Raw genomic sequence first — 24,722 nt, 5'->3', positions numbered from 1 at the left:
TTTTGCTTCGACACTTTTGGCCTTTCTCCCTATCATAACAAATTGGCCCAACTCTTTAGATTTTACGTACTTTCTTCATTCTCATTCTCTATTAGTTGCAATGTTTCTATTTTAAAACGCTTATTTTGGCAACTCTTTAAAACGCTTATTTTAAAACTTCTTCCGTTCTACATTTACCTACACAATACACAGTACATTAACACCTTTTAACTAATCTAATGTGATGTTAACACAACAAAATGGATGAAACAAGCAAACTTATTCAAATTTGATTACCTTGAAATCGTGGTTGTTGCAAAAATTGTACTCTGTACGGGCCATATGGCACAAGAAAATGCAACCTGCATACCTTACTTGAAACTACTTATATGAACCCAGGAATAAGGTACATAATAGATGCTTCAAACTAATATACTCCGTAAAAAATATGATTTCACTACATCATACTCCATATCAAGTCTATTGACATAGCCAAAACAAGCACACAGTTGTATGATACTGGGATAAAATGTTAGCTATTAATAATATTCACTATATTTTCCTCAACAATTACAGACATTCTACCTGTATGATAACCTATAATATCATTCATTACCTATAAACCGCATTACTACCTACGACTAAACTCACTAAATCTGCAAAAACATTGGTGTTCATCATTCTTCCTCACGAGCTTCTGCAGCAGCTATCTCGGAGTCTAATACATTTATAAAATTCTCGCTCACATTTTTTGCTACTGAGATCATATCAAGGACTATGCTTGGATCTACACCTGCACCCCCACGCTTAGTAAGACCACATATAAGACCCTTCCTGTTAATAGAGATAGACATTGCTGAACTCATTTGAGATTCCTCCTCTTCTGTTGCATCAACTATATAGTGTTTCCCTACCTGTGTAATGCAAAGACTTGTCACAAAACGAACACCATACTCGACCCCATTTCAAAGCAAAGACCAGTTTTTTTGTGACTTGTGCATACAGTATACCAGCTAGAATGGTTAACAAGCCAAAAACATAAAACAAGTCAAATAAAACCATCTATGCTTTATGCAAGAAAGTCTAGAAGAAAGGGGTGAAACCTTGGTTAATGTAACTATGACGGGGACAGCAGAAGTGTCAAACTGTAGAAATTCTTCGTCACTAACATCAACTTCAGGTTGATCACCAGAAGATGTCGCATCAGCAGCAATGACATTCACTTTAGGAAGCCCAGTATTACTTAATGCAGCCTGTAGAGGGACAGTGTAATCAACAAACATGATCTCTATACCATCAAGTAAAAAATGTAGTAGCACTAGAAATCTAGAATGTCAGCACTAAGGCAATGTTTGCCAAGCTTCGGATAAATGACATATGTTTTGTTTCCTACATTGTTGTTCACCGTTCGAAAACGACTGAATTGGATCTGCTGTTATTTAGGATAGAGATATCATTCTGCCATGGGGGAGAAGTGAGAGAATGGTCTCGAGGAAATATAAAGTTTGGAACAAAGGAACGCGGTGTTTTTAGAAAAGCAGCCATTTTTCTTTTTGCCAGGGGTTGAATTGTCCAAATAGAAGTTTCATTTAATGTGGTGAATAGCTCCCAGAGAAACTCTTTTTAGGAACATGGTGCTTTCTACATCTGGTCTTCTCCCCCCTACATAAATAGTTTTGGGCTTCTATAAAGCTAGTTTCTACTTCTCACAAATCCTTGCTTGGCCAGTTGGCCTAGTTTCTATTTCTAACCCCGAGAAGTTGTTCTATAAGCTTGGCCACATAACGCCTATTGTCCACGAAAATTGTAAGAAAATGGGAAAAACTTCCCCTTTCCCGTATTCAACATGATTTTCAGTATCCAAACCCCACATCCTCTGTCTATAGAAGTTAATATGCAAAGCTTGCGAGAAATAGAGGTGTAGGAAATATAGCTTCATTAATAAGGTCGGTCTGAGCTAAGTAACTCATCATATCAGTTTATCCAATTAAACACACTTGAAAGCTGTAGAGCACTAAAGAAAGGGGATGCAGGACAGAAGTAGAGTAAATTCTATTCATCGTGATGGAGGAAAAGATACACTTTCTCGACTCTCTTAATGAGCAGATTCACTAAAACAAGCTCTTCAAGTTTTGACTAACACGGATTCAAATGGCGTTGCCGCATAAGGTAATATGATATCAGGCCAACCTAGTTTCATGTACGGATTAGGGGGAAAAAAAATTGGCAGTCTGCACATAAAAAGAATAAAGTAATACCTTGATTGCAGCACCTAAGGCATCCAGCATATTCCCATCTGAGCTAACCACAAGGCCATCAAGATAAAGATCCCAACAAACCTTCCCTTCCACGATAGATAGGGATGAAAGATCAATTCCAGCTCCTGAAACAAAATATATAACACGTGACCCACAATTCTTCGAGCTAGATAAAACACGTGCATACCAAGTTTGTATTTCTTCTAAGAAGATTCCCTACCTGCTCCACTCTTACCGCCCAAGAGGCAGCGCTGAAGATCAGCAGCAAGTTCTGTGGATAATGCTTCACCCCCTTTGCCCTGTGACACAAGACATTTTAAGTAACCATTTGACGCGTCCACTATTACTGGTCAACAACAATAAACAACCACATGCACTCACTGTTCCTACTATACAGAGTAACAAAATCATCAAATGATGAAGTTTAACCATAGAACCAGATTGAAAGTCAAGCAAGGCAGCACAAAAACAGATTATATTTATGTCCACAGCTACTGAAATTTTAAATCACGAAAGTTACTTGTATAGGAATCTTTCATTCTTACTCTACTTTGTTGACCCCCAAAAAAATCGAACTACGAATGACGCCGACCAACAGAAAAACAAGTGATTGAAATACAGCAACACCTTTAAGCAACGGCTTTCAATGATCTAAACATAATCAGAGGAGATTGCATGAAAGACTAATTCCCAATGCAACAGATCATTTAGAATTCAAGAATAAATAATCGATCCTTGCAGAAATAACAGTCTGTCCAACTCCCTTCCGGCCTTCCCTAACAATGACCTTTTGGGAATCCAAAAGTCTTCTCTCTCTAAAAGTTGAGAATCTCCCTCTAGACTATTCTAGAGATTTCTCGAATTTAAATTAGTAACAAACACCAACTAAACCAAAACACCAATGCTTTCTTATTGCTTCATAGATTCCGACATGGCAAGTACATGTCACTCTAGAATGGGACTTCAGAAGTTCAGATCTATGAACGAGCTGGAGGCATTAGTCCTCGCAACGAAAAGTATGTTGGTTCAGTCTAAGGTTGTTTAAAAGATGCTATAAATCTCTCTGAAAATCAGAATCAAGAATGGGTAAATCTTTAATGGATATCAAACGATAAAATTCAAGTTCAAAGAGTGGAAAACTCAAACAAATAATTCTATTTCTTCTCCAAGAATAGGGATGATACTGATAATATAGTCTCGCTGGGAACTGCGTGCTACAAAGGAGCTTTAATTATCTTCGAACCATGGTTTCCAGGTGCTACAGTCAATAAAAATTAAGTTCTCTGAAGCGACTATGTGGGTCCAAGTGGAAGGACTTCCAGTAGCAGCTAACAAGCCCCATGTTGCTTGGAGGGCGTTAGAGCGGATTGGGGAAGCCCACAAGTTTGATGAACATCTTCACAAGATGTACCAAGAGAATCTATGCGTGCAAGATGAAAGTACCGATAGATAAAGTTTTGGTTCCTGGGTTTTAGTGTTTTACTATGAGAGTACTGAAGGAAATAATGCCCTTGGTCCAAGTATGCATTCTATGTTAAGTCTAATAAATGCGGTTCAGTATTAATTAACAAGTTAATAATTCAGTGAGATCAAGTGAGCTGAATGCCTAGCTAGAGGCCGCTTCAGTTCAAGTGGAATTAATGATATTAATCCACAGCTTACTCTTGACTGAACCCGTAGGGTCACACAAATAGTACGTAAACGGATCAAGTATTTAATGGCATTAAATACTCCATCTATGAATATTCGGAACCGACGGATCTTGGTTTCAGTGGGAGCTAAGATCGTCACAGGCAAGAAATGAATACTCCGGAAACGATGATATTGCCGGAAACGGAAATATGGATCGTATCGGAAATATGAATATTATCCAAGTCGTAGATGTTGCCGGAAACGGAAACATGGTACGTATCGGAAAATATTATTGGAAATGGAAATATTACCAGAATCGGAAATATTACCGGAAACGGAAATATTGTCAGAATCGGAAATATTACCGGAATCGGAAAATAATTCCGGAAACGGAAATATTAAATATTTGTTCGAAACGGAAATTAATTCCGGAATCGGAAATGTTAAATATTGTTCGTATCGGAAATAGATTCCGGAAATGGAAATTTAATCGGAAGCGTATCGTACGAATTAGCATCGGACGAGGCTTGCCGGACGAAGGCCCAGCACGAAGCCGGGGCCATCGCCCAGCAAGCATGCGCGCCACAAGCCCAGCCAAGGCAGCGGCCAGGCCTACCGCAAGGCAGGCCCAGCGCGCGCCAAGGGCCACGGCTGCGTGGGCCGTGCTGCGCGGGCTGCTGCTCGCACGCGCATGGGCAGCCCTTGTGGCTGCCGTGTGTGTGTGAGTTTGTGCTCATGCATGATTCCTGAATCTGCAAGAGTCAGTGTATGATTAAGTTTCTATTCCTAATTGGATAAATTAATTAAATAGAATTCATGTAGAATTCTAATTCCAATTAATTCGCATCCTACTAGGATTACGATTCCTTTTCCATAACTCTATAAATAAAGGCCTAGGGGTCATAATTTATACAGAAGTTTCAAAGTATTCAAAAGTGAGTTTTTGAGAGAAAATCAAACACACATCTTGCTCAAAAGTGCCGAAATTTTCTAGTACCTTAAGGGCGATTCTAGTTGGTCAATCTTAAGGCGGATCCGGACGTGCTGTGGACTATCTACGGAGGGACGACACTTGGAGTCCTAAAAGACTTGTTCTTGTTCGGTTCGGGCGCAGCTAGGGAGGGCACGCAACAAAGAGTATGCATCTAAATTATGCTATATGATTATGTGTAAATAATATGTTGTCCTGGGTTAATGGTTGTTTCCGCATGATTTATGTAATGTCATATGTATCATAACCTAACAAGTACACCTAATCTGTCTGAATGGGTATTCATCAGATCTGAATGGGGTCTTCACTTTCTGTGCAATTGTGGGAAAATAGGTCACACAAAGGAGCATGCAGGATCTCAGAAGAGGTGGCTGGTAGAGAAATTGATTACAGGCTTCAAGGAATGTGTGCTATGGAAGATAATTTCATGATTCAGAACTACTAGAGTGAATCTCCTAGTTTACCTGGTAACACCATCAGTAGATTGGATTAAACCTCTGTTCTCAAACAGGTTAATTGGATTAAAGAGGTTAGGAAGATGCAGAACTACTAGAGTGAATCTCCTAGTTTACCTGATAACGCCATGAGTAGAAGGAGATAGTGATTCAGACCCGCCTTCAGATGATCGGGAACGGGAAGAGGGGGAGACGAAAGAAGATGGCAAAAACCCAGACCAGAAAGGGAAAAAATGAAGACAGGAATATGACGAGTCATCAGAATCTTCCAATTCGTTGGGGAAAAACAGTGAACCGGCAAGAAGGTGCCGATCAGAAAAAGAAGGGGGTTAGCAGAGCTCACTGTCGAGGTTAAAGGCGTGTGTTTCAAAAGCAAGTGGAAGATGGAAAGTACAGTAGGGAGCGTTGGAGTTTTTAATGAATTGAACTCAAAAAGTGAAGTCTAAACTCTCCAAACTGTCAGAGAATTTAGAGAAGCGCCGTTCTCCAGATAGTCCTGCTTCTCAAAGGAGTATGTACTCTGTCAAAAGGTCAGATATACACTCACAGTTATCTCGAATTTTAGTACTTTTATTTCATTGTCAAAGGAGACTTCGGGTTTTTCTGAAATGAACCATATTCCACCCCTCCTCCCCTCCCCCCAAAAAAAAAAAAATTCTAGCTGATCATACATTTATTCCCTAAAGACAGATACTTTCATCCTTTGCCAAAATCACAACACCCCAACCACTTTATTTAATTCAATATCCAATTCACTCCCCTTTTATAACCCTAGCAGGTCCCCCATATTACCAAATTTGTATCCCTCCCAGTAAACAACACAAATCCTTTGCCCAAAATAGTTTGTAAAATCCCAAAATGTCAAAGCAAGTGCACCCCAATGTGGGAAAAACTTTTGAAAGCCCTTCCCAAGAGTCAGATGATACCCTACCCAACTCACCATAAGGAAAATGATTGAATTCAGTTTCTCGTGATATCCTCAATGATCCTTTTAGGCACAACAGAGAATTACTAGTCCACTGGACTAAGATTGTGGATATTCTGTTTGGTACCATCCCGATCTCGCTTTCGATGTTGTCCAACTCTTCTGAATCACAAGCTGACCTAAAAGCCCAATCTCAACAACTAGAAACCAACTCAGGTGGGCCTCCATCTTTTCTCCATAATATAAGCCCTAATTTTGAAAATTCATCCATTCCTGTCCTTGAAACTTCGATCCTATTCCCCGAGTGCTACCATGTTTCCTCCCTCCTCCTCCATACTCGTTGGATTCCTACACTCAATTCTCCTACACTTTTTGTTCTCTCCCAATAGAAGAGCTAGAGAGAGAGAAAGAGAAAGAAGAGCTCGTAGGGGGCTGGAGGGATGAATCAAAAAGGGAGATGTGGAAGGCAACGAGATTTCTAGCCACAAATCTGAAAACAACAGAGGGTATTGTTGAAGATGAGACAAACCGAGTCCTGCACCTGGAAGAGAAATCTAGTGGGGATTCTGGAGATAGGAAAGGTACATTGGATTTTCGGTTGAAGGGAAAAAAAATATCAGAAGAAGCATAAGGGGAAAGAGAAGAGGAAGTTCGGCTTAATGATGATGATCTCTGGGATAAGTTGTAGCAGATTCAAATGACAAGGGGGAAACTTCATCCTCCTGTGAAAAGAAAGGCGCGGCTCGCCAAAAGCAGCCTCCTTCAAATTAATGAGTGCAATATGTTGGAATTGCAGAGGGGCAAGCAATACGGAGTCCCCAAATTTCCCTTATGTTTGTAATATTGCGGCTATCTTTAATGTTCCTTTCAGAAACGAAGTGTAATGTAGATATGTTAAAGCCTTATTTTGCTATACTAGGCTTCCCGGATTGTAGTGGGTGGGATGATGATGCTAACAACGCTGGTGGCCTTTTCCTTTGATGGTCACCGAAGGTAGATGTAGTAGTAGTTTTTGTTTCACATAACGTTATTCTCTGCAAAATTAATCAAGTGGACCTTTCATATTATTGTGGATTTCGTCTATGGCTCCCCCATACGTAGTGGCTAGAAACATGGTATGGTAGACCATCCAGAATATGATAGAGAAGATTCAGAAGGGAGTTCGGATAATAGAGGATATAAATCAAATTGATAGCAAGGATCAAAAGTTAGGGGGCCAAAATTCCATCGAAGGGGCTGGCGTGCTGCTGATTTTATGAGTTGGAAAATCCATACCAACAATCTAATATCCCGTTTCATGGCATAAACTTCACATGGACAAACAATAGAGAAGGGGGGGGGGGGGGGTGAGATTTATGAGAGACTAGACATAGAACTTGCAACAGATTCGTGGAGGATGAAATTCCCAGATGCCTCGTTATGGAACCTTCCTATAATATTGTCGGATTACAGTGCTATAGTCCTTGAACTCCAAAAACACAAACAGAAGTCAATCGGGGAAGTTAACAACCAGGAGTGGGATTTACTGATCGAAGGATAAAAATTGTTCAAGGTACAAGAGGAGACTTTCAAGGTATTGTGCGGAAAAATGACACATTGGTATTTGGACTATAAGAGAAACGGCGACATAGTTTGGAACAACTTTGAAGATGAATGTGGTTTGAAACAAGCTAACCTACAGCAAAATGTTTCCTCTACGGAGGAAATGCAAAGCAGGAAAGCTACAATGGAGATGATCACTAATCAATTGTGCTGTTGGAGAGATCAAATTCAAAATGAGATACTTACGGTGATAAGTCGTCCTCCTTCTACAAAAGTGTGAAATCAAGAGCAGTCAGGAATGAAATCAGAACTATCATAAACTATTAAACTACTCCAACGAGTGGGTGACAGAGCCGAGCACATAAAAGGTGATTTTTTTTGGTTTCCTTAACAATCTTTTTGCAGGTACAAAGAATGATGATCCGATTGATTATTTTGGATGGCTTGAATATATCTCTCCAATCACGGAGGACCGCCGTAATAATCTGTTGCAACCTTGCACAAATGAGGAGATTAAAAGGACCGCTTTTAGTAGCAAGCCATTAAAATCTCCAGGTCCTGATGGTTTTCTTTCTATTCTCAATCTCAATGGGACAAGGTGGGAGAAGAAGTTTGTCAAGTGGTTCATTCTTTCTTTTCTTGTGGACATTTGTTAAAGGAAATAAACCAAATGTTGATCACTCTCATTCCGAAAGAAGCACTGCATGTCTCTAAGAATCGTCACATTAGCTTGTGCAACTCAATCTACAAAATTATTTCCAAATGCAGTGGGAAGATTGAAGCGGAATATGCCCGATAAAGTTGGGGAAATGCAAAATGTTTTTGTTATAATTATTTTGTGGCGCATGAAGTTACTAACAAGGTGAAGAAGAAACGAAAGGGGGAAAGATTTGAAGGGATGCTCAAGATTGACTTAAGTAAGGCATAAGATAGAGTTAGTTGGGATTTCCTCTCAGACATATTACGCAAGCTACAATTTCCGGAAGTGTAGGTGCAATGGCTCGTGGAATGTGTGTCCAAGGTTTCTTACTCGACACTCGTCTATGGAAAGCCTTCTAAAGCTTTCAAACCCAAAGCAAGATTGCATCAAGGCGACCTTTATCACCGTATCTCTTTATTCTTTGTACGGAAGTATTGTCAAAGAAAAACATAAAGCTTCAGACTAGAGGAAAAGTGAAAGGAATTAGCTCAGAACTCCATCAGATAAACCATTTGTTTTTGCCGATGACACTATTTTTTGCTTCAATGCAAATCCCTCTTCATCTAAGGAGGTTAGAAAAAGTACATATGCGTTTTGCAATATCTCAGAAAAGATGATAAATTTTTTTGAAACTTTTATAATGTTTAGTACGAATACTCCAAGGAGGTTAAGATCTATTATGAGGAAGCCGCTTAGGGTAAAGGATTAGCAGCTGATAGGTAGGTCTTTATCTATGATGCCCTATGGAAGAAGATGGAAGATCCTCGTCAAAATGGAATTTCATAATAGAACAAATGATGGGAAAAAAATTCACCTCTTGCAAGTATGATGACACCTCCCAACCACGGAAGTCAATACTGATAAATAGCATTCTCATGGCCATGGCTTCTCATGTATTAGCAATCTACCTATCCCCAAAAAAGATTTTTAAGAAAGCCTTCGATCTTGTGGTCTAATTCAATAGACAAGCGTTGGAGGAAGAAAGAAGTCATATGGAAACACCACTTTGATGGGGAATGGGTATTAGGAACCTTGCAGCTCTGAATAAGGCTTTATACCAACCCGACTCTTCTTGCTAGCAAAATCCTCATGGCAAAGTACAAAGTGATCTTATTCATTGGGAGCCATCGGCGTCAAAGCTTCAGAAAACCTCTTGGCCGCGGAGCTTGCACAAGAGTATGGCGGCGTTAAAAGGAAGAAAAGGGAAAGTAGTGGGGAATGATAAGTTGATAACTCTAATGATATTGAAAAGGACTGGGAAGCGGCAATAGCTTGGGTCGAGGAGGGTCAAGAGAATGGCTCGAGTAAAGGTGCAACACGTATCTTACAAATTCGGCTTCTCTGGCAGAATATAAGGCTATTCTTCAAGGTCTGCTGGTTGTGTCGAGCAAAGTATCAAATATCATCATTAAATCAGATTGTGAAGTGGGCTATTCAAGCCATTAAAGACCCAAACCTAGCAGATGTGGATCTAAGGAAACTAGCTAAGGAAATTAGAGCTACATGTAGCAATAGAGACTATTGTGTATGTTTGAAAGCAAGCAGAACAGTAGTCCATAAAGCTCCTAGATTAGCTTATATGGCAAGAAAAGCATTACTATGATTGTACTTGTAAAAAAATGGAAAAAAAAACTCCCTAACAATCAAGTGTTCAACATGATTTTGCTAGTACTCATGTAAACCTCATTCACTCTCTATCGATCAATACAATGAAGGTTAACAAATCATAAATTCATAACAAACCATTGCTAGTACATGAAACTATGAAATTGAGTTATTTCCCTCGAACATCTCAAAGCTCTACACATAACCCTTTATGTCCCGACGAAATGCGCGAATAGACAACCACTCAAAAGACAGAAGACTAGAAAGAGAAAAAACACCTGAAAGATAGGTGCAGCTGTAGCACTGCAATCAATATGTATTGAAACCTTTCCTTTACCAGGTTGAGCCGAATTCGGCCTCCCTAGTTCGGCCTGCGCAATTAATCACACACTCATTACAATCAAAACTACATATAACAACATCAATTCGTTATGAAAGAGGGTGTCCATTCAATATTAGAATTAGAAATACCTTCACACTAGCAATGACATCCGTTCCCCCAATTCGCACTCTTGCTGAACCATTTGCCTATCATTAATCAAATTAATCATCTCAATTTCCCAGTTTGAAGAATCACACATTGAACAGATTGTTTAACTAAACTGGAGGGCCTAAATTCATTAATAAAATTGAAAGGGTATGGAAGTAAGACCTGTGGAATGACCCCAGTATCAATATGAATTGGTCGATAAGATAAGCGTTTTCGACCATCACAACGAAGATCTTGAGCAATACCACCTCGAATAAAGTTCGTTTCTCCAACTGATAATCCCACCATGCTGCGACAAAGTTCAAATTTAATTACAATGACCTAGTATTACGATACTGTAATCACGAATGAACTTTATTACAGTAGCGATTAAGGAGAGAGAAAGGAACCTAACCTGAGTGACTGTACTTCAATGGCGGCCGCGAAGAAAATCCGGTAGTGGTAAAGCTCAAACAATTTGAGTTTGTTAGAGAAGAAATCAGTTGAATTGCAGGGAACCCGGGGGGGGGGGGGGGGGGGGGGGGGATGTGTTCTAAAAGAGTGAATACGAATTAGGGGTGGTTTTAGGGTTTTTTCTCCTAATTACATTTTTATTGAATTGTATTGTTGTTTTAAGTTTTGTTGGGGCTTACCCCTCTTTGCTCTTTGCGCCAAAAAATAAATAAAATTTGAATTGATATTTTTAAGTGAGTACTCTATCTAATAACGGGATCGAAGATCGAAATCGAACCACCCTAATCGTATTCACAATCACATCTGTCATCAAGTGCCGCTTCATGGCCCCGACTACCGAGGCCTCCGACACAAGTTGAGACTCCAAAAATGTGAGTTGTTGGTGTTTGGGTGTGATCGTTGTTCTAGTCGAACTACTAACATCAAACTCAAAACAAAGCTAAGGGCCTCTTGTGATATTATATGCTAATCAATTCTTTTATTCACATCGATTTTTGGATATAAACTATAGAGTATTTCTTAAGTAACGAAATTGTATTTAAATTTCTCCAATTGCTAGCATACCGAGTTAGTAATTTATTAATATGGGTTGTTATCCTTATTTATTGGTTTAATGTGGTCAAGTGGGTGGGTAAGTTGTAATTGTATTTCATGTCCAAATATTATCATCACACAAATACACAATCATACTCTTCGGCCAGCTAATGGGCCCATAGATGAAGGATGGGCGCAAATGTACTTAGTTGGCGATCCAATAAATCAATACTATAAAGTCCAAATAGCCTAAATTGGCCAGTCCATTGGCTGAAACTGCTTTGTTTGGATCATTTCGTTTACTTCTGTAAAGTCCATAATCTGGTGTTGCAGGCTTGTAGCTTTACATCACAACTTGGAAATTCAATTTGGGGTAAAGCTCATCTTTTCTACCTGGAAAATTACTCCATATTCCATTTATTCCTACACACTCATTTCAGTTTTTTCGGAAAATTAAATTTTACTAAATTTAGGAAGGAGTAATTTTTTTTTACGGAGTAATAGTTCATAATTTGACATGCTATTTACTATGGAGTACGTAAGACATGAATTGTACGACTAGAAAAAATCTTCATGCTCAAAGAAAGGATCACGGTCACCAATGATACCACCAAGCGGACTAAAACTCCATTATAAAAGGTATGAATGGATCACGGTCACTTGGTTTGGTCTGATTTATATAGTTTCTGGTCTGGCCTGATAAGCAATAAGGATAAACTATAAAGTGAAGAGAACAAAGCCTAAAACTCAATTTAAAAGGTATAAATTAAGGAGTAGAGATTTAGAGAATATATAAAGCACATTTTTCCTAATCACTTTCTCTATAAATGCATTCCATCATTCAGTTTTACATATATTCCGTACTTTTTTACTGTATTTGTTTTAAATTTTCCTTTTGGCTCTAAGGCGTGACCCCAAGTTAATTAGTGTGTCCTTCAGAAATCAGAAATGACAAGTTGAGAACTAGTTCGTACAAAGTTACAAAGCAAAATGTCATTGTCAAGAATTTGAAGGTTGGCTCTTCCTATATTGCAAAATCTGTTTGAACGTAAGTTTCAAAATTATTACGTCGACTTTATCGATGATATATGTATCGATCTTTTCACATATATTAATATTGTGAGTGTGTTCAATTCATTATCTCATCTGTGTTGTCAGACTGCCAAAGTCCTTGGATCTCCATACTTATAGACTTATAGTGCATGTTACATGTTAGCTAGCTATAGTAGAATAGTTTTGATCTTTCCTTGGCCCCTTGAGATCTCAAAGTCTATATCATCTTAAATCTACGTTACAATGGATATGATTGTAAATATACATGATATGATGATTTTCTTTTGCAATCGACTTACACGTGGCAAGCATTTATCAGCTTATTCTCCATGTCAAAGTAATACTTAGTAATCGTACGTTTTTGCAAAGAGATGTACGGAGTATCAAATAAATGATAAAACTACGATGCATGTGCATGCATTTCGTATATAATGTAGCCAAACACACTAGCTAGTAGATCGATGGGCAGATGTTAACCACGATAACAATTAAAATATGTCGCTCTCCCTAACTAGAACCTCGGTCGATCATTCGATAGAGAACTAAACACAATCCGTACATTGACAAAAAATGCCATGCTTATGCATGGTACTTAAAGGTGCATATTGGTACATACTACCTCCGTTTCTGAAAGTTGTTTACGTTTTGGGAAATGTGTCCAAATTATGAAAACTTTGACCGTAAATTCTCATTATTGTATACATCAGAATGTTAGTTAGATCGGTCTCGGTACAAATTATGAAAACTTTGACCGTAAATTCTTATTATTGTATACATCGGAACATTAGTTAGATCGGTCTCGGTATGCCTTTTCAGAATATCAACTTTTTATAATTTTTTCATATACGAAATTGGATATATTAGTAACAAATATTGCATTGGAGTCCGTACAAATAGTAAATGTAAAGAACTTTATGAAACAGATGTAGTAACTAATGAACCTAATAGTGGATCTAGATCAAGTGGTGAATTGAAGCATATCTGCGCGCACATTGCAGTTAAACAAAGAAAATGCAACATTTAAAGATACACTCAGGTGCAGTATACCTTTCCCTCAAAAAAATAGAAAAAGGTACAGTATACTCCACTTTGTAGTCTCTCACATTTTCTCCTCACATGATCAACATAAAAGTACATTTGAGTACACGATCGGTACACCTAAAAAATTGACCGTTGGCAATAGCATATGTGCATGTGCATGGGGAGCGGGTAAATGTAATTCAATCACTATAAATGAGTAGTGATCGAACTTATAATTGGAGTGACCATTCGGAGCTACTAAGGTCGAATAAATAAACAAGGCAGTGTGTGACTGTTGTGTGTATTATAGTACGTACAGTGTCATAATAATTTAAATAACCCTTTCATGACACCCAAAGGGGGAGGATGTGAGGCCATACCCGAATAATATTAATAAACTACTACAAACCAAAATAGGTTATTAGCCCAATTGTGATGTTTAGGGTCAAGCCATCCCCAGTCTAGCTTTGAATTTGATCGATCTATATACTTGAGGATATAATCATATAATGTGGGCCTATTATTTAACCCAACTTCATCAAAATAACAACAAACATACTGTAATTATTCACTATCACTTGATCCAACCACAATACACTATCCAACTATCCCAACCTTACCATAACTTACTGAAAATCGTGTGTTCAGCGGTAGCCTTTAAGTTATGGGGTAGCATTTTAACATGTTTAAAATGATACTTCTAAAAGCAATAAGTTTTTGGCAAGATAACGGGCGGTTTATGTAGCGGTTAGCGATAGAGATAAGTAGATAACGGTTGAGTAGTGGTTGATAATTAAAACCACAGTAAAGGTTTAAAAAATATACTTGTATACTTCGTTTTTTATTGTATTTTACAATCTCAGCCGCTACCGAACACTCATACTACCTATCAGTCTATCACTTTGACAGCTAACCGTTACCCGCTACTAGTTCACCGTTGCCTGCTACTGTGATAGCTACTCGCTACTCTAACAGTTATAATTCACTACTCTAACCGTTATTCACTATTCTAATAGCTACTCGCCATACTCAACCGCTAAAAACCCTACCTAAGTTTGACTACCTTTAAGACTTTATTTTTTTGACGGGGACTACCTTTAAGACTTGAGTGTATCCGGATACAAGATAGATAAAACACATGTAAGTGCTCCCACCGGCCTACTAGCCTTCCCATTATCCACCTGCCTTCGTTTGTAATGCAAATGCTCACCACAACACAAACACACTAGATGTTACTTTGGAGAATGCCAAATTCTTATTAATGCAAATCGAGTACAAACATATCCACATTAAATGTGATTAATGACTAAGGTTGATAATGATATGCCTTTATTAACAATAGCATATATTATTCACATTTCATGCTTATTATTTGGCTCGCGTTAATTATGGGTCGGACATCAATTTTGTGTTGCCCCCGACTTCTTGAGTTGTTGGTTAGCTTAAGTCTTGAGATATTTGTACATATATTTTGTGGTGTAATTCCATACAACAATTTTGGCCCTTTTTCAATTTATTTCCACTTATTTCGTATAAAATTAAATTCAAATAAAATAAGTTTAGGAAAAATAAGAATATTCTCAATGCAATCTATAAGTAAAATAAGTTTAGAAGAGGAAAAATTAAGTGAAAATCAGCTGAATATAACGCAAAAGTAACTCTACTCGCTTGGTGCAACAATTACTCTATAGACTTTAGAAATTCTTTAATACTACTAATACTTGTTACTTTCAATCCCAAATTAAACACCTGCCACCTGGCATGCATTAAGTAGTTAAACATCTTTTTGAGGGACATTAAGTTAAACACCTTGTATTATAAATTCTTTAAGTGCTATGACTTTATTAAAGTTGACCAAAACAACAATAGATGTTTATTAGTTCAAGTGGCTTAAAATGATTAGAAGCTAATGGAGACGCGCGATTAACACTTGTGTAGCCTAATTAAGCACCAACAAAGTAGTAATCTACATAAATAATTAGATAATTCATACTCATTGAGTTAATTATGTGATTGAAAATATAGGTTACAATTATTATAATAGAGAAATGTGAATGGGATCGAGTCTGATACATTTATAAAAATTAAAATTTTTTGACAATAAGGAGAGTAATTCATTTATATTATAAGTTGTTATTTTCTCTCATATATATTTCTCCAAAATAGAACAACACTTAATTAGTGGATACAAATGAGTTTCAACACGGCATGCAACATGCAGGTCAACCCTTCCTCTCCTTTCCGTGTACTTTTATCAAAAAAAATTGATAAATTAAACTATTAACGAAATATCTAATCCAATTACAAATATCTACCGGTTGCACCTAAGAATTTATAAAATACCACTCGTAAGAATTCGTAAAAGAAAATAAAAATTGTTGATTTGATATGAGTATTAAAGCAACACCAATGATAAAAATTTGAACAAGTGGGGATTACATTAGACAAGCACTAGGTAAGTAGGTAGGTAGATCTTTAAGAGGGTGACAAATTCTTAGTTTTAAACACACATTTGCCAAATGACTCCTTCCAATTTGCTCCCAAGTCTCTGGAGTTTAACACCAAGTATTCGAATGTGATGTTGCCGTTTAATTTAATATCTTATTATACGTATAAGTATATACTATACTATGAGCGATCTAGCATCATCAAGAATATAAAAATAAACATTAACAATTAGGTTAAAGTTTTTATGCGAATAGTAAATGTAAATAACTTATGGAACAGGTTAATCAATTGCATGTCTTTTAATTTTATTCTCAACGAAACATTAAGCCAATTACAATTCTACACCCTTTTTCAATATGTATATCGCTCATATACCAAGCTAGAGGCTTGACCTCATAACCTCAAGGCTATTCATGGAATTAAACCGGCGAACCGCTAGGGGCTCTTTGAAGATGGAGATTTCTCTTATAATGTCCCTTAGTTCAATATGTCTGACCTGAAAATTTCGCTGAAAATACATGTGCGAGATACGAATTAGTAAGTTATCTGATCTTACCTCTAAAAAAAAAAAGATTTATGTCACTTATATGTAAATATTTAGTTTATTCTAATTATTTGCATTCATCTTTAACTCCTACACCTCTAGTAAGATCTATAGGCATTGTATTTTATTTTATTTTTAAAATTGGCAAGATATTAGAAAGAACAAAAGAGAAGTTGAATACGCATAACTATCAATGAATTTATGACATTAGGTAAACGACAAAACAATGGCGTCACCCCATAGCAATTTGGGTTATAGTTTAGGAGTACAAGGATAAGGTGAAGATCTTTCATTGCTCCTTATGAAGACGACATTTCTCAATGATATGAACTGACTAAATAACGTTGAAAAGTGCATAATAATATTAAATATAAAACATATTTTTATTTTTGCTTATAAATATATTTAAATATAGTTAATTAAGCATGAAATGGATTGGTTTCGGGCCATGACAAAGGAAGAGGGCCCACGGAGAGTGAAGACTATAACAGAGGGGCTAAGCTGGCTTGTTGGGCTTCTTGGCTTCTTGCCCCTTCCGTTCACCAAACATTAAAATATGTGTAACAACTTCACAAATTACCAAAAAAAAAAACCTAAAACTTGGCTAACTAGTAACTAGTGCACTAGTAGTAGTAGTGTAGTACGGAGTACGTATCGATTGCATAAAATACGGGTATAGAGTATAATATGGATAATCTTACACAATTTATAGAGAAAATTCTCAATAATTATTTGTGTTTACATCTAAGAATTAATAATATTTTTGTGTGCACTTTCATAGGCAGAGAGGTTATCGATTGTGCCTCACAATCTTTCAAACAAAACATCAACTTTTTTATTATTGTGAACCCTCACTATTCCTTATAAACCATTTTCATGAGAAAACAAGGAACAATAGTTGTAGAAAATAATCAATAACAATTCCTAATTACATTAATTGTCATTTGTCTACTTCACGTACAAAATACAAATTTTATTACATATTGAAGTACAAAATTGAAATGCATAAATTTTGGAAAAGACATGCAAAATAATTATACATGAATAATACGGAGTATTTGCAAGATTGTTCAAAAATTGAGGTCAATAGTGACTTAAGAATGAAGAATACTTCGACTGTAATTAAGCACGAAATTATGTTATTCACGCTACACTGTTCAACTGAGGTCATTTGTGACTTATAAATCTCTATCACATACCAATCACTAGATTTTTAGCAAGAGAGATACAAGTAAACTCCCAAAGTACACAAGTGTAACAAGTAAGCATACGACTATTGTATATATGATCGACTACTTTAAATTTACTGTTTAATCTAAATCATAAGACTTTCAAAAGTATAAAACCAAAAATTTAGTACTTACAGTAATACAGAACATACCTTTAATTAATGATTTTGATTAAATTTATTTGTTGACGTATCAACTCAATTGCACCAATACCTATCTTCCTTCCATCATGCTAGTTGTACGGTATGAACTTCCGTATAACAATTACTTATAAACCAAGTTATGAGTATGACTTTATTTTTGTGTGGTGATGGTGTATATTTTATGGAGTATCAACTCTTAATTCCTTGATTATGTTGGTGATGTCATTTTGTTTGTCTTTTCTTGCAAAATCTTTAATTGAATTGATCAATTCTATAAACAAAATGAATGTCACACATTCAAATGAGAGAAATGATAACCAACTAACACGAAATGACCAATAAGATCTTGATCTTGTTCTAGTGGTTAACGTTAAAGATCAGTATGCTTAGATCACGTTTGAAACCAGCCACCAGACCAAAGATGTTTTTACTATCACCAGACCAAATAAGCAATGTACAACTTTTTATGTAAAAGAAAAGAATGAATATTCAAGAACCATTATTTATACAATAATAATATGGTAAATGGAGACTACCAAATAGTAATCTCCCTCTTACAATACATAAACCTTAGCTACTTGAATTTCTTCCTTCTACATACTTCTTCCTCCATCAACCAATTTTCATAAGGACAACAAAAAGCTTATCAACAAACAATCTAGTGGAGCACTTATATTCACATAATTTCACCGGGTAAAGAAAGAAGAAAAAGCTCCACAAATTACATTACATACATAGAATACATATAGTAGTGTTCATATACTCCATTTTACCCAACTTCTACTATACATTCGAAAGCACAACGCATGTGTTACACACGTCGATATTGCAATGTGCACGTAACACAAATATCTTCAGGGGTAGTGTAGTAAATTCACTTCCCAACGTAACAGTACTTTCAAAAAATCAACAACTGTTCCTTAATATCAAAACCCATCTTATCCAAGTTAGGTTGAACCGCAAATTGAATCATAGGAGGAGGACCGCACGTGAGTGCCAACACATCATCCCCAACCGCCGGCACGTGATCTCTAAGTATCTTCTCAGATATAAACCCGGTATCATATTTCCACCCTTCCTCCGCCTTTTCAACAACGTACCATACTTTAACCCGATCTCTAAACTCATCAGCCCATTTATCAAGCTCTTCTCTAAGCAAGATATCCTCCTCCGTCCGATTTGCATACACAACATGCATCTCAGTCTTATCCTCAGGATCTTTCAGTATTGCCTGCATCACCTGATAAATCGGGGTAATCCCGGTCCCACCTGATATCATAGCAAGCTTTTTAGCAAACTTGGGCTTTCCATGGACTGTGAAATTCCCCTTTCCTAAATACTCAATATGGCCCAATGGGCCTTTCACGTCAACAATCGAGCCCAAAGAAAGTGAGTCTAGATGTTGTGACATCACCCCACCGTTAGGGAACCTAGGGTGAACATCCTTGAAGTAAACCTTAACCACAAGATCAAAGTACCCAACCACATCAATGGTACTTGATGGAGTATAAGCTCTCATACAAAGCTTATCATCAACATTAGCACAAAGGAAGATGTGTTTTCCTACAGGTAAACCCAACACCTGGTCTTCAGAGGGTAACCCGAATCGGAACCTTCTTACGTCATGGGAAAGTGAAACTTTCTCAATAAGTTTGCATGGGATCTTAACCCGTGGGTTTAAAGCAACATTACGTAATGGAACCGCTTCTGTAATTGGGGCTAACCCGGCTAACCCGGAGTAAACCGACCCGCCATGGACTGAGTTACCGGGCGAGGACGAGTCAGAGGTGTAGCCCGTTGAGATCAACTCACCTATCCTGAAATCTTCTAGAAGCCTCTTGGCCTTGTCTGAGTGAATTGCATCGAACTCTTCGGTGCAGTCGGTTCCTGCATTGATGAGGATACTGTCTGACCCACCCGGGTGATCCTTTAGGAACCGGGTCGCGTTGTAGACATTTCCATGGACTACAATCCAAGCTGAGTCAGCAGTGTTGTGTTTCTTCACCTCTGACATTGAGTACATCTTTGAGGTGGTGTTCATGAATGGGGTGGATGCTGTCCTCTTCAATGTTGGGCCAGAATCGGAGATCTCGAGGTGGCGTTCACGGGCCATCCACCCGCCCGACTTGTTACCGGGTTGGGTCGGGTGTTCGAACACGATACCGATCTCTCCCTTGTGAGGCTTGCACACGTTGGTCTTAACACGAAACCAGCAGTTGTTCATCATACCCTGCATTCACGTACCAAATTACACAATTAAACTTCATTTCCAAAAATACATACTAATAATATATTAAAAATCGTTTTTAAGAATGTATACGTGCTACGTAAACCTCTCTTTATTACGCTACTTCACCACTAATAAGAATGTAGCAAAGATCGATCACCGAACCACATGAACTATTTTAAATAACTTCATTACTTTGGTCAGTTGGTGTATCAATAAGGGCTGACTATTAAATGTCAGACAGTCTGATAAGAGACTAGCTAGTTGTAACACTGTATGAACTATGAAGGTCATCCAAAGATATTAACAACTCCAGCCAATTTGTTATTACGTAGTACGGTAGTAACGTAACTTCATGTGATCCCATTAAAGTTAAAATTGGTGCATAATTTATTCCAAGGTTAGAGGGAAGGGGTCAAAGATGCGATCTTTTTATAAATCAAGTGACATGCCAGTCAAGATTCTACAGCTATTAACACACAAATACTAAACTAAACGACAAATTAGACATTAAAATTGTAATTAGCTTATGATTAATACTCCGTAATGGCGTAATCACTTTCAAGCTAATTGAATTCAAGCTCTCCAACTAAATTAAAGAATAATAATAACCCTAGGCCACTTGCAATTGAAAAGGATGGACTAGAAATAAAAGTTATAAAGAAAAAGAAAGATTCATCCCTCTTTAATTAGCTAATTAATTAACTAATTAATTTAATTAATTAAGAATCAAAAGGGTGGGTGGCACACTGGTTTATTAAGCTAATTCCAAAAGTGTCATTAAAGGCGGCTAAAAGTGTCATAATTTCCACCACTCCCGGAAGTGCTAAGAGATCGGGATTAAGTGCGAGACCAATATAATATGATACACCAACTGACCAAAGTAATGAAGTTATTTAATTAGTCTAATTTTAAACAAGTGTTTTTGTGGTGGACTTGAAATTACAAGTAGTAGCATATTCTATTATTATATTCCTGGAGTACATATTTATCAGGTAGTGTTGCAAGTAGTGAAGCAGAAAGGTCAGAGTTGGGGCAAGGAATCAAGATACAAGTATTTGCTACGCAACAGAAAAACTGTAGGACCAATTACACAACCCAACAAATCAAGTTTTCACCCATAGGAATTAGGAAAGGCCAATGGACCTACTTTTGATTTGACTTTCACAAGCACAAAGGTCCCTCTATTTTTTTAAAGGACTACTTTGCATAAACTAAGGCCAACTATTACCAACAAATTATTGCCATTCCATGTGAAAATATAAACCATGATACTCGTGTTATCAGACTGATTGTATTATTCTGTTCAATAATCAGGTCTACTCGTAATTGAAAAAAAAGGTAAAAGTTGATGTGTAGTAATAACAGAGTATTTACCATGACATTCCAAATGAGCTTTTCAGGTTGGGTGTTGAGGCTTTCATCCCAAGCACGGACCCCAATCTCTTTGGCTCCGAGTAAGTCTAGTACTTCGACCTCTAAAGACCAGAAACACCAACACCAGAATTTACCATATTTGCTTCCCCTCTCTTGGTGGTCCAATTCACATATGTCCCATGTGTCTCCACCATCCATTGTCACTTCCACTCGGGTCACTTTTCTTCCTCCCCCTGTTGTAAATTTTATATTAACGGTAAATTAAAGACATTTCAAAAACTAATACCACCAGATAAGTTCAGATATATTCAGACAGATAAGTTCAGAAAAACATAAGTGAAAATCAGGTGAATAGAACACGTCTTAAGACAACGAAAGATATATGGCCCTTTGTTAGGACCAAATTGCAACCTTTAGTTTTACTATTCCAACCCCTAACAGGAATTAGCAACTAGTGGAGCTTGGAGCAATTGGTGGAAATCATGAGCCCTTAATTCAAAATCTAGACTTTAAATATTAAAAAAATTGTACTTTGTAAATGGAAAAACTAATAAAGAAAACAACAACTATAATTAGTCTATTACTATTACTCAATCAAGAATATCAACTAGGAGTATTTTATTACGGAGTAGAATACCATATTACCATACTATGTTATACGGAATACCAAGTATAACTATCGTATGAAGGAGTGACGTTATCATAATAATCATGTACTCCGTACGTTTTCATAATTAAATTTTCCTCCAAGGTCGTGGCAATTGACTTTTTGAATGAAAAACTTTAGAGATTCCCCCTCGGCTTGTTCTAATAACGTGTCTTTATTCCTTAACCTCAAGCTTAATCTTTTATAAGAATTAAAAGTACTACGTATGTAATATCAACCATCGATAGATTTACAGTTTTAATTGGTTGACACTCTTTTAGTATGTAATATCAACCATCGATAGATTCACAGTTTTAATTGGTCGACACTTTTTTAGTTAAATATTTCTGAAAGTTTATAAAGTTTAACCACAAAAGTTAAATGTAAACGGCCATTATGAACGATCTAGCTTGCTTACGTATGTTATATCTTACGCTTTTTCTAAAACACAAACAACAACCAATAAGTCTGGTTAAAATTTGATCGTCGATAAGTCTTTGGTTCGAATTTCTCGTTACAAAACTGGAAAAAAATTATAGAAAAAAATATTAAAAAAAAAAAAAAAACATACCAGAATAAGCGTAACCCCTCATTGTGTAAGGACGTTGGGTAGTCCAGGCGTTGATAGGCAAGATTTCTTCGTGGCACGGCGATGTTATCACCGAGTTAACGTTCAGCTCATTTATGATGTACTCTTGTTTGTACCACCAAGCTGCCATTTTCATTTATTTGCATAACTCCAAGTTAATAAAAACATTCGTAACACCATACATCATACCTTTGTAACACACCATTATTTTAACAATATTCAGATAAACCTTATCGTGAAAACGTTACAAATAAGAACAGATGAAATGCATGCATATTTAAAAACAAAAAAAAAATGTATACCTTCAGAATTGGCAAGTTCAGCATCAACATGAGAGGGAAGGACCCTATTATCCTTGTAATGGTAATAATTATCAGACTCTGTTGTAGTCACAATAATCCTCTTCAACCACTTAACCATCCGCCCACCAATAAACCCGGGTATGATCATCCGAACCGGATACCCATGATCCGGGCTCAACTTCTCCCCATTTTGCATGTACGCTAGAATAATGTCACGGGCCGGATCCATTGCAAACTCCCTTTTAACACTTGTACCATATTTCGACCCGCCACCTCCTGGTAAATCCTCAGCCCCCTCAAAACAAACGTTGAGAGCCCCTTTTAACGAACTCATGACCCCACACCGCTTAAGCACGTCGCGAAGTGGAACACCGCGCCACACGGAAGTTGACACGGCGGCGGAACCCCAGTTAAACCCTATCGATTGTTTCGTCATATTCTGTTCCTTCCTCCGGTTACCGGCGCAGACAAGCGTCACCGGAAACTCACGGCTTTGGAAGTCATTGACCAATTGGTCCATAGTGAACCGGATTGGTCTTTTGACTAACCCGGTCACCTCAACGGTCCAATCCTCCCACTTAGCGTTGGGGACTGGACCGTGGTTCCGAACGTAATGAAGCGGAACCGGGGTGAGAAACCCGTGGTGCATCAATCGGGTCAATGGAGGCTCCGAATTGAACGGGTGCTTCCCTGTGAGACGGATCATTGAAGGATTCCTCTCAATCCATTGATCAGCCGTTCCTTCATCACGGCTATCGACGGAAGACGGCTCCAATTCGCTGTTACCTTTTTTGATCATCTCATTCCAGACATTCATCTCATTTTCGTCATCATCTTCTTCACTATCGCTATCATAGCGATTATTATTATTATTGCTACCATTATTACTATTATTATCTACGAGCTTGATTTTTTCACCGGGTTTAACAACGCCATTTGAAGAAGGCGGGTTACTAAAAGTATAACCGTTCCGAACCGGAGAGTCGGAACGGTGGTGGTTGCTAAATGGGGTACGAACGACACCGCTCATCGGCGCCGGATGATATTGACGATCGACTGACGCCGCCATAGCTCAAATCGATCAAATGTAGGGTTTTTTGAAATGTAATTAAAAAGAAAAAAAGAAAAAGGAAAGAAGAACTACGGTTCTTCCTCAATATTTTTCCAGAGGTGTTATGGTTTTTGAAGGATCCTATGTTTTGGTTTTGGGTTCAATGGAAAATTAAAGAGTGGAATGGAGATGCTATGTATATATAGATGGTAAAAAGGGGCCCATAATAATATTAATATTTAAAATAAGGAGCACACACTTCAAATATTAAATTGGTGAGGCCACTAAATTACAAAATATATTTGAACCTATGGCCTTGATGCAACTAAATGACTAATACTCTTTTTTTATGGTTTCAAATCTACTAGAGAAGATATATCAATACTCCACCTTTCAATCGGGTCATCTTACTCATATTCGGATAATTTTAGTATTAGTGTACCACAATGTTTAGCCTAATTTGGTGAATGACTTGTTTAAATTGGGTTTGGGATTAATTGTGTCTCTTTAGACATTACCGAATATTTAG

The 24,722-nt window shown here is 37.3% G+C and overlaps 2 protein-coding genes across 2 annotated transcripts; both read right to left on the bottom strand.

The window, feature by feature from the left end:
- Positions 1 to 381: 381 nt before the first annotated feature.
- Positions 382 to 11,093, bottom strand: LOC110797926 (uncharacterized). Its single transcript, XM_022005975.2, has 8 exons — positions 10,972 to 11,093; positions 10,740 to 10,866; positions 10,559 to 10,615; positions 10,366 to 10,458; positions 2,458 to 2,536; positions 2,238 to 2,362; positions 1,083 to 1,232; positions 382 to 893 (listed from the first exon to the last, which is right to left on the bottom strand). Exons 2-8 carry the CDS (start codon positions 10,863 to 10,865, stop codon positions 657 to 659), a joined length of 867 nt encoding a protein of 288 aa, XP_021861667.1. The 5' UTR covers position 10,866; positions 10,972 to 11,093; the 3' UTR covers positions 382 to 656.
- A 7,405-nt stretch (positions 11,094 to 18,498) lies between these two features.
- LOC110786500 (nitrate reductase [NADH]-like) lies at positions 18,499 to 24,370 on the bottom strand. The gene is made up of 4 exons (NM_001426364.1): positions 23,143 to 24,370; positions 22,823 to 22,963; positions 21,606 to 21,838; positions 18,499 to 20,231 (listed from the first exon to the last, which is right to left on the bottom strand). Exons 1-4 carry the CDS (start codon positions 24,209 to 24,211, stop codon positions 18,900 to 18,902), a joined length of 2,775 nt encoding a protein of 924 aa, NP_001413293.1. The 5' UTR covers positions 24,212 to 24,370; the 3' UTR covers positions 18,499 to 18,899.
- Between the last annotated feature and the right edge of the window lie 352 nt (positions 24,371 to 24,722).

Source organism: Spinacia oleracea, chromosome 2 (assembly GCF_020520425.1).
Source record: "Spinacia oleracea cultivar Varoflay chromosome 2, BTI_SOV_V1, whole genome shotgun sequence".
Lineage (NCBI taxonomy): Eukaryota > Viridiplantae > Streptophyta > Magnoliopsida > Caryophyllales > Amaranthaceae > Spinacia > Spinacia oleracea.
This window is presented reverse-complemented; position numbering and strand designations above follow the sequence as displayed.

Bases quoted from the DNA above. Each gene is read 5' to 3' on its own strand.
- LOC110797926 (XM_022005975.2), bottom strand. From the start codon at position 10,865: ATGGTGGGATTATCAGTTGGAGAAACGAACTTTATTCGAGGTGGTATT. The intron at 10,616-10,739 runs GTCTTACTTCCA...GATTAATGATAG, and splicing joins ATACTGGGGTCATTCCACAG to GCAAATGGTTCAGCAAGAGT. The intron at 2,363-2,457 runs GTAGGGAATCTT...ATTTTGTTTCAG, and splicing joins GGGCGGTAAGAGTGGAGCAG to GAGCTGGAATTGATCTTTCA.
- LOC110786500 (NM_001426364.1), bottom strand. From the start codon at position 24,211: ATGGCGGCGTCAGTCGATCGTCAATATCATCCGGCGCCGATGAGCGGT. The intron at 22,964-23,142 runs GTATACATTTTT...TGAAAATGGCAG, and splicing joins TGAACTTGCCAATTCTGAAG to CTTGGTGGTACAAACAAGAG. The intron at 21,839-22,822 runs GTATGTTTTTTT...AATTTACAACAG, and splicing joins GAGGGGTTACGCTTATTCTG to GGGGAGGAAGAAAAGTGACC.